The sequence below is a fragment of the Mycotypha africana genome (assembly GCF_025528875.1).
Source record: "Mycotypha africana strain NRRL 2978 chromosome Unknown BDF20scaffold_5, whole genome shotgun sequence".
Classification (NCBI taxonomy): Eukaryota; Fungi; Mucoromycota; class Mucoromycetes; order Mucorales; family Mycotyphaceae; genus Mycotypha; species Mycotypha africana.
In genome coordinates this window covers 2,238,068-2,250,843 of record NW_026515729.1, presented here as the reverse complement: position 1 = coordinate 2,250,843, position 12,776 = coordinate 2,238,068, and the positions used below count along the sequence as shown (strand labels likewise).

General features: G+C 39.2%; 1 protein-coding gene and 1 non-coding gene across 2 annotated transcripts; both read right to left on the bottom strand.

The window, feature by feature from the left end:
- Positions 1-253: 253 nt before the first annotated feature.
- BDF20DRAFT_835824 (uncharacterized protein) lies at positions 254-560 on the bottom strand (the record flags this gene model as incomplete). Its single annotated transcript, XM_053078880.1, has 1 exon — positions 254-560. A coding segment is annotated over one exon (307 nt), but the record flags the coding sequence as incomplete, so codon positions are not given.
- Positions 561-8,592: 8,032 nt separating this feature from the next.
- Positions 8,593-8,665, bottom strand: BDF20DRAFT_t88. Its single transcript has one exon. It is a non-coding gene; the product is annotated as a tRNA-Arg (tRNA).
- Between the last annotated feature and the right edge of the window lie 4,111 nt (positions 8,666-12,776).

Genomic DNA, 12,776 nt, shown 5'->3' with positions numbered 1-12,776 from the left:
CCTTTAAGTGTGACGTTGAACCATGATTGTTGATCAGTGTTCATGCGTAATGGCATCAAACGTTCCCAATGATGGTTGATATCCAGTCCAACGGAATTGATTTGTAGTTCAAAGTTATCCAGAATACCTTCAATGTTTTCGAATAACTGTGAATTTTTGTCATTGGGATCATTTCTCCACTTGTTGCTTCCCCATTGCCACCAAGGAAGATCCTTCGGAATAGTGAAGTCTTGTTTGGTTTGAATTGCTGTACTGGTAGTTTGAGTGCTGATATTGCTGTTGTCCTTTTCTGGTGAAAGGTATTGTTCAGAACGTTGAATAAGAGCTATGCATGCAATTAATTGCTCAGATTCTGTTTGCATCTGTTGTATGATGTTGGCAGGTTGATTGTCCAGATGTGCTCTGGTTAGTTGTTCTGTTGAAAGTTTGAGCCGAGCACGTAAGCTATCAATGCTTGTTGTATCAACCAATAATTGTTCGTTATTGATTGAGTCTTCCAATTGATCCAAAGATGCCATTTCAGACTGTGTTTGGCGTTCTTTACTTCGAGTTGCTGGCATATTAAGCAGGGTTCGTTAAAAAAAATGTGATTTATGTCTTATAATAACAATCAAAGTAAAAAAATAACGAGACTGCCAAAAAGGGTCCTGCTTTATTCATTCATTGAGGAGTAGGTCTTTTATATTTAAGTTAGTAAGACATGTGTTCCAGTGATAGTATGTTATTAACCATAAAATCCATGAGTGTATACAACCCTAGTTGTTTCTAAGTTGTTGTCTCATTATGCTAGACAGGGTTGTCTCAACAGATCATGACACATACTTAAACGAACCTTACACTGGTGCCAGAGGTGCTCGATTGGATTCAAGTCGGGACTTTGAGGAGGCCAATCGTCGATTACGTTCACCTTGTGCTCCTTAAACCACTTTTTAGTGCTATTGGATGTGTGTTTGGGGTCATTATCGTGCTGGAAATACGATTCTTGCCAGTCTAATCCATAGTACTCCATGGTATCCCTAAGTGTTGTGTCCAGAATATGCTGGTAATCCTCGGATTTCATGGTCCCATCGTATATCTGGCATGCGTAACCAGGTCCATAGTAGGTCATACAACCCCAAACCATGATATGGCCGCCCCCATGCTTGACAGTAATATCAAGATGGTGAGGTTTAAGTGGGTCACCTGGTCTAGTCCAATAGTATTTGCAACCATCAGACCCCCAAACGTTGATTTTCGTCTCATCTGAGAACACAACACGCTTCCAATCGTCGACTGTCCAATACTGGTGGTTTTTGGCCCATCGCAAACGCTTCTTTCTATTCTTCTCGCTGATGAAAGGCTTCTTTTGTTTGATACCAGAATGAAAACCCATAGATTTGAGAGCGTTTATGGACGTTTTGTAAGTCAAATCGTAACCCAAATCAAGAAAGGATTAATGGGCCTCTTGGGCAGTATTTATAGACCCTGTTAATAGCTTGCGACGAACCACAGCTTTACTTTTCTCCGCTACAATAACCGGTCTACCACCTGCTTGACGTTGTCTGTTAGGGAACCACTTATTGCTATACTTGGAAATCACCCCTTTTGATATTCCAAGTTTCTTCTGGATGCTTGCAATAGATGTTTCTTTCGCAAGTAATGCCTTAAGTTCTATTTGAACGGCAGTAGAGAGTGTACGAGTCATAATTATAGGTAGGTATCAGTTGTAATGAAAATGGGAAAGAAAAGTGTAAAAAAGTTGTGAATTTTTGGTACCTTTATAATCTTTCAGGCACCCCTGCCCTCATTTAACACCCCGCTAAAATTATTTTAATTCTACCCTGTTCAGTCTCCGCAAAAAGTCTGATGCAAGGTTTCTACAGTAATTTGGAAAAAACTGTTCACGTGAGGTCTCCTAGTAAATTCAATCGAATTTAAACTTAGCGCCAATGAAATTGCTCGATAATAAAGGTACTTGTAAAGCAGAGTTTAAGCTTTTGAATGATACCAGTTTGACCTGGATATCGCTTATTTTCGTCTCAACAGAGCTCAAAATGTCTGAAATCAGCAATTACGTGAACAGTTTTTTCACCCACTGTACGTTAACACGAATTCGTGACCTTCAAGAAAACAGATTACAGGCCGAAGCTGATATGCGTCAACGAGCTCAAAAAGACAAAGAACTCTGGTGTCATGTCCCGACCACTGTCTACAGTATCGAAACACGAGTGAGAATTAATTAATTTAAACACAGCATAAACGGCTGTCATCTTAGACTTGAATTGTCGATTAAGCAATTGTTCACAAGTCAAACTGGTATCATATCCATAACAGTGTTAGAACACGCCTTCACTAATCTCTCATTAGATCCATTAGTACTCATTGGTTGTAACTACATCTTCCTAACATCCTCTATAAGCTCAGCTAACTCTCTGAAAAATATATAAAGCCTTCATGTTCTCAAAATTGAAATAAAGATTATCTGACTTTTTCGGTCTCGTTCTATCTTGGTCTACAAAATTACTTAAGAATATCTCATTTTTTTGAACGAATTCCTCTATCTATAACATATTATTATCAATCATGTCTATCCCTACTCAAGAAAAACACATTGAAGTAAGTGCTCCTGGTAACCATGCCTCCCCTCAGCTCGGTGATGCCTCTCTACCCATCGTTGGCTCTCCCTCTACTTCTTCCGATGTTGAACGCACTGAAGCCGATAATGGTATTACTATGCATGATGTACCCATGCAGGAATCTGATCCCTCATCTCAGGATATCGCTCCCGAGGAAGCACTAGAATCTCTTCGTATTAAATTGCACTCTCTCCTTGGTCAAATTGCTAATGGCGTCTGCTCCAATCAACAAGACAGCGAATTGGCTATCCTGCGTGACGAAGCTACACGTATCAAGAATTATATCAAGTTTCTTGAAGATATCTACTCTGTCTCCAAACCCACACCTCTCTCATCCCATCCTGGTACCTGCCCTTCTGAGCAAGCAGATGCGCCCTGGTCCAAAAAGAACCATCTGATTCCTTCAGATTTGCCTTACTGGCAGTGGCAAGGAAACGTGTGGAAGGCTGACGCAGTGGTACATGAGTCGGTAGAAGACCTGCTGGAAATGTTTTATATCACTATTGACTCCAATGGTCTCAACGTTGATCAAAGCTGGTCAAGACTCATGCCTATCCGAATGAACCGTGATCAACGATCATGGTTCTACTCCAATTTGAAGGGTCGTTCTCTCTCCTGGTCTCAAGTCCGGTCCATCGTTATTGATACCTATGCCGCCCAGGATGTTGCGCACGAATTAGATAACATGGACAAGCTGTTATCCCTCAGGATGAACCCTTCCGAAGCTGTTGAATCGTTTACGGATCGCTTCCAGCGTATTAGAAGAGCAGCAAAATGGGAAGATGATATGAGAACTGCAACCATTTTCAAGCGTGCCTTACCTGAGTCTCTACGCCGTGAAGTTGCTCGTTCCCTCTTGAACTTACCACGCAATGAACAGGATTCGGTTGGCAAAGTAGCTGCCAAAGCTCGCTTGGTTCTCTCCTCAAAAATTTGTTTTAATTCTTCTGCTGGTGTCTCCGATACCTCCGCTGACAAAAAAGGCAATACTACTCCTCTCCCTTTTGCTCGTTCCGCTTCCGTCAAGAATGATTCACGTGGTAATCAACCTTCTTCTTCCGCTGCCAATCTCGGGATGTCAAAGTCTTCTTCTGCTGCTGGTATTTCCAAAAACAAACAATATCACTGCAAGATTCACGGACGTTGTAACCATCCTACAGATAAATGTCAGAGGTACAAGGAAATCTTTGGCAATACCGCCCCTGCTACTACTGCTACCACAAACACAGCATCCATTAAACCTGCTCCCACTACCATATCAACATCGTCCATATGCAGAAACTGTTCAGCTAATGTTCCTTGGTCAAGGGCACATGCTGCAGTCTGTACACGCGATAAACGATATGCAAGCAGACAGCAACCTTCCAATGGTGCTTTCCGCACACTCCATCCGTCTCGCGGCACCGCTGCATCTCGCTGGAGTAAGGCAGCATCACTTGGAGAACTACAAGAAGCTGGTGACCATGAAATGGCCGAAGCCCCTACCATCGCCTCCGATGAACGCGGTTATCCCATTAGCCATGAATGTAAGCCAATCTTTTCTACTATTAGCAAACAACAGAATGAACTTGATCTTAATAATCATTCTTTAATTGTTCCTATCACTATAGAAAACGTCAATACCTTCGCTTTGGTTGACACCGGCGCGTCGTTTAGCTCTATAGATATACAATTTGCTAATAATAATAACATTCATATTAATAAAAATGTTTTTGGCACTTTTGATCTTGCTACCTCAGACACGAAAATTGATCGTATTGGTACTACTCTTAAACCCCTAAACATTGTATACGGTGATAACGATAAGAACATTATCCACACATCACATATTTTCGAAGTTTTACCTCTTTCATTGGGCACTAAAGTTGTTCTTGGTCTTGATTTGCTTCCCAAGTTGAATATTTTGATTACCAACTTAGCTATTAAACACCCATACAATGGACCTATTATTGACAAAGAGATTATTGATGACACACCAGAACCTAATAATTCTCCTTACGGTTCTGAAAAGCAACAACAGGATTTCATGGCTTCAATCACTCCATTTCTCGAGAAAAATGCCGCCATTCCTAAAAATTCTTTCTGTACTGTACCCGAATCCATCATTCGTTTAGACACAGAACCAGGAAAAACTGCTTATCGCGCACCTTATAGACTTCCCCTTCGAATTCAACCAATTATGCAAGAATGCATTGATACTTGGTTAAAAGATGGAGTCATCGAAAGAGCATCCCCAAATGCTGACTGGAATTCCCCATTGACGGTTGCACCCAAAAAAGATCTGCTGGGTAATCTTACAGGTCATCGCCCTTGTTTAGATCCTCGTCTACTCAATTCCATTTTAACTGTAAATGATCGTCATCCTATTCCAAAAGTTGATGAAATCTTTGATCGTCTAGCTGGTTCCACTATATTCACTACTCTGGATCTCCGTCAAGCTTTCCATCGGTTTCAAATCTATGAACCTCATCGTGTCAAGACTACTTTTACCTTTGAAGGCCAACAATACCAATTTCGAGGTTGTCCTTTTGGTTTACGACACATTGCTTCTCGGTACCAACGTGTAATCAATATTGTACTTCGTGATGTGAACTTCGCACAAGCTTTTGTGGATGATATTATCATTTATTCCAAGACTTATGAAGAGCACATTCATCATGTACAACAAGTCATTGACAAGCTGACCAAAGTTAATCTGATTCTTAACCCAGACAAGTGCCACTTCGCTCAAACTTGCGTTTATTTACTTGGTTTCTGTGTTGACGCCTCTGGTACTCGACTTGATCCTCGTAAAGTATCCAACGCTTTATCATGGCCCAAACCCACATCTGGAAAAGATATTCAGCGTTTCCTAGGTCTTGTCAACTACTTTCGTCGTTATCTGCCAAAACTTTCTGAAATAACTGCTCCCTTGGACAAACTCAGACTTGCAGGCAAACTCAATGACAAATTATGGACCACTGAACACGATACTGCCTTTCTAAAAATCCGACAACTGCTAATGTCTGCACCTATCTTGCATCATCCCGATATGCGCTACCCTTTCTACGTGGCCACTGATGCTAGTAACTATGCAATTGGCGCTGTTCTCTACCAATTCATCGATAGTAAATACAGATACATCGGTTTTATGGCTCGTTCCCTCACTGCTGCAGAAAAAAACTACTCTGTCACTAAACGGGAATTACTTGGTATCATTTTCGCACTAAAGAAGTTTCATCCATTTCTGTGGGGTCGTCCTTTCACTCTCTATACAGATCACAAGGCACTTACCTACATCCATACTCAGCCAGTTGCTAATGCTATGATCATTAATTGGCTTGATACTATACTGGATTATGACTTCAAAGTGATTCATCGACCTGGTATCCAAAATGTACTACCAGACCTTTTATCGCGTCTTTTCGAACCTGAAAACACGCTGGCCGGGGCAAGTTCTCCACCTAATCAGATGGCACATACCAACATTGCTACACCTATAATGACTAGCCGCATGTTGTCACCTTCTGATACAGTTACGCCAAATCAGGAACAAAGACAAGAACTACTTCTTAAAACCCATCTTGAAGGTCATAGAGGTGCACAAGCTATCGTTACAGCTTTACACAGTGATGGAATCCACTGGAAAAACCTCAAACAGCATGCATTAGAAACTGTTAATTCTTGTCCTGACTGTCAAAGTTATAATCGGGCAAAACACGGTTACCATCCTCTTAGGTCAATCTACGCTGATGCTCCTTGGGACCACATCTGTATTGACACAGCTGGCCCACTTACACCTTCTATCAATGGAGACAACAAGTATATTCTAGTTATAGTCGACGTATTTTCCAGATTCTGCGTCCTTAGAGCTATGCCTGACAAAAGCGCCTTAACAATCGCCCTTACGTTAAGAAATGTATTTTCATTATTCGGTCGTCCTAAAATCATCCAAAGTGATAACGGGACAGAATATGTCAATAAACTTGTCGAGCTCTATATTGAAAACTCTGGCATTGATCATCGCTTGATTACACCTTATCACCCGCAAGCTAACGGTTTAGCTGAACGTTGGGTAGGTAAAACCAAGTCATTAATCTTCAAACGTATGCAAGGCAGAAGTGACATTTGGGATTTATACCTTGACAGCACTCAAGAAGCCCTGAATAATACTATCTCACCCCTTCATGGCTGTAGACCATTTGACGTCATGTTTTGCAGACGCTCAATTGATAACAAAGACTATGCCAACGTTTCTGATAAGACCAAGACCTCTGCTGCCAGAAAACAACATGAAGCACAACTCGAGGATTTCAACAAAAGAATTTTACCTGCTATACGTGAAAAAATCAAAACTTCACAACAAGCTGCTCAAGATAAGTTCAACAGCACTCATAGGATCATCGATATACCTTTAGGAAGCCAAGTCAAGATTAAGAATGTGAACAAGACTGCAAAAGAACAACCTACTTATGTCGGCAACTATACTGTCAAGGCTAAGACAAGAGGTGGTAGTTATACCTTGGTTGATGGTACTGGTGCACTCGCTGCTCGTGATGTCCCACCTGATCAAATAAAGATTATCTCAAGAGAAGTACCTTTCGAATCACATCAAGACACCTACGAAATCGAAGCCGTAATTGACCATGAAGAAGTTAAGCCTGGTGAATTCATATATCGTGTCAGATGGGCTGGCTATGATGAAGCTGATGATACTTGGGAACCTGCCTCACACTTCGACGATATCAACACTATTAGAAAATACTGGGCTCGTCGTCAAGTGAAATAAACAAACAAACAAACAAAGGCTGTCCTGAAAAATCGCTCATGCTACTGCTTGAATCACAAGTAAAAGCTCTGCCAATGTCAACTACCGATCGATGCAGCCATTGCAATCTTCTCACAAGTTACGTTGAAAAAAGCAAACTTTTTATCCAAGTTTGTTTCTTCAGCAACAACTTTGCCATCATACAATGCAGTCACAAATTTCGCAATTTCAAACACTTGCATTTTTCACTCCTTGACATTTCACTTCTCCACCATTTCGAGATCTACCATCGACATCTCCAGAAAGATTAGTTCCAACCTGGAAGGGGGTAATGTCATGTCCCGACCACTGTCTACAGTATCGAAACACGAGTGAGAATTAATTAATTTAAACACAGCATAAACGGCTGTCATCTTAGACTTGAATTGTCGATTAAGCAATTGTTCACAAGTCAAACTGGTATCATATCCATAACAGTGTTAGAACACGCCTTCACTAATCTCTCATTAGATCCATTAGTACTCATTGGTTGTAACTACATCTTCCTAACATCCTCTATAAGCTCAGCTAACTCTCTGAAAAATATATAAAGCCTTCATGTTCTCAAAATTGAAATAAAGATTATCTGACTTTTTCGGTCTCGTTCTATCTTGGTCTACAAAATTACTTAAGAATATCTCATCTGGGATAATCAATTGAAGGATCAAACAGTACAAAAGTTCAAGTATGGTGACTATGTTCTTTTAAGGCATGAAACCAAGAAAGGCCTTGAATTTAACTGGATGGGTCCTTATGAAGTTGTTAATGTAAATTATGAATTCAATATATATCAAATAAGAGAAATTGAAGGCAAAACATATGGATCTTGGGTGCATACAGATCGACTTCTACGTGCACATTATGATGGAGGTAAAGTGGATAAATCCTGGTATAATCCAAGACGTGCGCGAGCTCAAATGGTTCCGTCAGTTAATCCATAGCATTTTTTTTGGAAGGGGGGTAATGTCGTGTTATAACGGTGATTGAATATTATAGAGCATATAAAGGAATATGACTCTCTGAATAGAATAAAGAATAATCCTCTTTTTCTCTTTACTAAAACTTTGTGTTTAGTATAAGATTACCCTTGTTTTATCGTTAGCTCAGTAGTGCGCGACACACGACAACAGGAGCAAAATAGTTACTGATTCGTACTCAGCTATAAGCCGTAGTAGACAGAAAAAATATACTTGAAGCTACCAGGGGTCGAACCTGGAATCTCCTGATTCGTAGTCAGACGCCTTATCCATTGGGCCATAGCTCCTTGTACATTTTGAGACGGACTGTGACAATAGAAAAATTACATCACTTTTACTTTGTGTCGGACCAGCAAGATTCGGACCGGCAACCCCGAATCATCATGTTGTTAAAGCTGAAGTTAAAAAAAATATAAGTATATAATGCTCAAGGTCCCCCACACCTTAATAAATAACCTTCTTTTGGCGTTTTAGTATTGTTATAAATTTGAATAGAGAATAAAGACATTGAATAGAGAGTTCAATTAGACAAGGAAACTGTTTATAATTACTTATTTTAACAACTATTGATATTAGAGTACCAGTCTCGGCTATTCTAATCCCAAAAGCCTTCAAAGAGGTTGACGTGTTTGGTGAGATAATAACTACAATACTCGAGTACGTACAACCAGGTAGAGAATACATTCTACCACGGTCTATCTATATTGCATCTAATATAGGTTATGTACAACATAGAACAAGATATAGGCCTAAGTATAATAATCACCCAATGTTGTATCCAACAGCATATTACTCTTGGATTATTACATAATACTGAAATAAGAGATTGCGGATCCTTATGAAGGTTAGAATAACCGTGAGTGATAGATTTGTTAGAACAATTCTTTTCTTTTACGGAAGAATATTTCATCTGTATATCCGAGACAACATTAGATGAATAATTGACTTCATTTAGAAATAAGATATTATAGTATTTGGATTTGATTAAATCAGATAACTTTATTTAGCACATCAAACCACAATACATAAATCTAATCTACTTAGGCCATTATCTTCTAACTTGTTGATCCTTACTTTAACCCTTTACATTCTGACAGAATTCAATAAGACTGAAACGTAGACGTCGGCAGAATTAAGGAATAGTTTATCCTGTCCGTCACGTTAGTTATAATGAAACTGCTGAAGTACGGGTCAAAGGAACCTTTAGTTAGATCAACCCACTTACCTCCTGTCACCGATCCAATCGGTCAAGGCACCGCTATAGCATGATGAACCGTGCAGTAACAATTGGGTATGTCTTTTCTTTTATCATCAAGGCATCTTGTACCTAAGAGTCTCGATAGAAAAAGTTTTTTACAATATCCACAAATATAAATAGAAGTACTTTTTTCCTACATGGTTTTTGTCTTCATTCTTAATTGAGTTCTTTATCAGAATATTCTATCTAATAAAAGAAGATAACTTGGTCTTCACTGATTTCCTTTTGTTTTCTTTTTCTTATACTTTGATCTTATCGTATACAACACCCAATAAGCATCTGAACCTGAAATTAGTGACTAGCATACGCGTCCTCAAATAATATAATTCCCATTAAACCTCACAAAATAAATAATCCTTCTACTTCATCTGAAGAATAATAAAGACACCTAAGTTCATAGTCATCGACTTACAACTGTTATCAATTTTTTAAATAAGCAAATACAACACTCGTGTACTTAGGAACTTCTTTTTTATATTTTTGGATGGCTTTGGATAAGCTATCTGTCTCGGTATAATGATCCAATTCCTCGACGATGGCGGTAGGGAGGGGAGATCCTCTTGCCCGTAGTTCCGATTCTTGGAGTTGTTCCGCTCTAACTTTTCTGGTGATGTGCTCGACGAGCTCTTCCATCTGCCTTTGTGTGAGAATATGTTGTGCTTCATTATTTTCAACTGATTCTCGATCACTCATAGTTTAGTCCACGATGCGCGGCTTAGAAAGATCTGGGGAAAAAGGGGAAATATTATTATTTTTTTATTATTATTATTATTATTATTATTATACACTGAAAATAAAGCGTGGCTAGATAGCTTGTACCACTTCGGAGTCCGAAGCGAAGGCAACAAGGATTGTGTTAGGCACAACATACAATCAATAATCAATGAAAAATTTGATTTCGCAGATAAATCCATATTTGACAAATTAATTCCTACAAAGGGTAAAATTACATATGTGGGCAAAAACGTTTCGTCTGAACGTAAAGGAGAAACGCAACCACTCGAAGTCAAATTTAGAGGTAAGCCCGGATTTCTCCATTCCTTTGAGGTTATGGAAATGCCTGAAAACATGAGCAAATTACCGGTACTCTTGGGAAGAGATATAATTCCTAAACTTGGTATCAGAATAGAGAATATTGCTTTTTCTTTCGAAGACAGAGAAGAACTTATTTTCGAAGATTCCGTGAACCACGAGGTTTATATTCCAAATGTTAGCAAAGCATGTTCCGAACAAGAGTATGAAGATTTCATGAAGGTACTTCAGCCGTATATTAAGGCGAATGCAGAAATCAATCTTCACAATTTATGTCCGATTCCTAAAGCAATCGTACATTTGAAAACAGCTCCTAATACAGTGGCTTATACTAGACAGTACCCTGTCGCTTATGCTCTTCAACCTGTTGTAAGAGAACAAATTCAAAAATGGGCAGATGATAGAACTATTGAGCCTGCTAAACCATCCGGTTTTAATAGTCCTCTGACCATCGCACCTAAGGGTTCCCCCGACCCTTCAGGTAAACAAAAATGGAGAATTTGTTTGGATACAAGACGTATCAAACGTCAACACACCTCTCATCGATGACATTTATCATGAGATGCGCGAGTCAAAGATTTACAGTGTCTTTGATATTTCTGGTGCTTTTCACAGATTGGAAATTGCTAAAGAAGATCGCCACAAATTAACATTTACTTTTGAAGGCAAAAGCTGGCAATTTAGAGGTGCTTGCTTTGGCTTGAAATCCCTTTCTGGTATATTTCAGAATGTTATGGAAACAATATTCCAGGATATGAAACAGTTTGTATGTATATACATTGATGATTTGGTTGTACATTCGAAAGATTTACCATCTCATTTGGAACACTGTAAACGTGTTATTGAGGCATTGACAAAAAACAATATGCCTATCAATGTTGAAAAAACTCATTTTGCCCGGAACTCTGTGTATTTACTTGGCTTCTGTATTTCAGAGCAAGGAAAATCCATTGATCCTCGTCGTTTGACAAACATTGACGATTGGCCAAAACCAATGACAGCAAAAGCCATGGTGAAATTTTGTGGTTGGGTGTCATACGTTCGTGCTCATTTACCACAAGCTAGCGCATTGACGGCTCCGCTTGATCACTTACGTTACAGCACTAAGAAAACGCTGGTATGGACCCCTGAGATGCATGAACATTATGATAGCATCATCAAAATTATAAAAGAAAACCTTGTCTTAAGTCATCCCGATTTGAATCATGAATTCAGTTTGGCTGTAGACGCTAGTGCGTATTCAATTGGTGCTTGTTTGTTCCAAGAATATGTCGATAAAGAAAAGGGTACAAGAACAACCAAATATATTGCTTTTGCATCCAAGGCCTTGTCTAAGAGCCAACGCAATTACAGTGTGACCCGAAAAGAACTTTTGGCATTGACCACTGGATTGACAAAATTCTATAAATTTCTGCATGGATCGAAACCATTCACATGTTATACGGATCACAGAAGTTTATCATATCTTTTTACTACCAAACACCTGTCCATGATGATGATGCGTTACATGGAAGTGATTCTCTCCTTTCCAAATATGAAAGTTGTCTGGATTCCTGGCGTCGAAAATGTAATGAGCGATAAATTGTCTCGTATGTTTCCCCAGGAACAGGATCGTGTTCTCTTCGAAAAAGATGAGAAAGCCTTGTTTCCTGAATTATTTCAGCAAAACCGTAGTCAAAAGGCCAAAGCTCTCAAGAAAAAGAAGAGTGGCAATAAAATCATAAAAACAAACAAAGACAAGTTCATTGAAGAAAATGAACTAATCAACATTGAAAGAATTCCCAACTTTCAAAACTTTTATTGTCATATCGGCAATAATGATAACGAAGTCGAATCTAACGAATTAGTTGATGATGACTTACCTCTCGCGAATAATAGCGTTCGCATCAAACAATGGTCAATCCGCACCATCCATGATACGTTGGATGAACAACTCAATTACTTGTGTGATGTGGATGAAAACATTCAAATCAACTATGCCCAAAATATGGATGACAGTTACATCATTCCTCCTGAGGAAGATCACTCTGATATTTTGAAAAGAGCACATGAATTCGGTCACTTTGGTGCTGAAGCCATTGTTAAGCGTATACGACAAGATGAAGGTA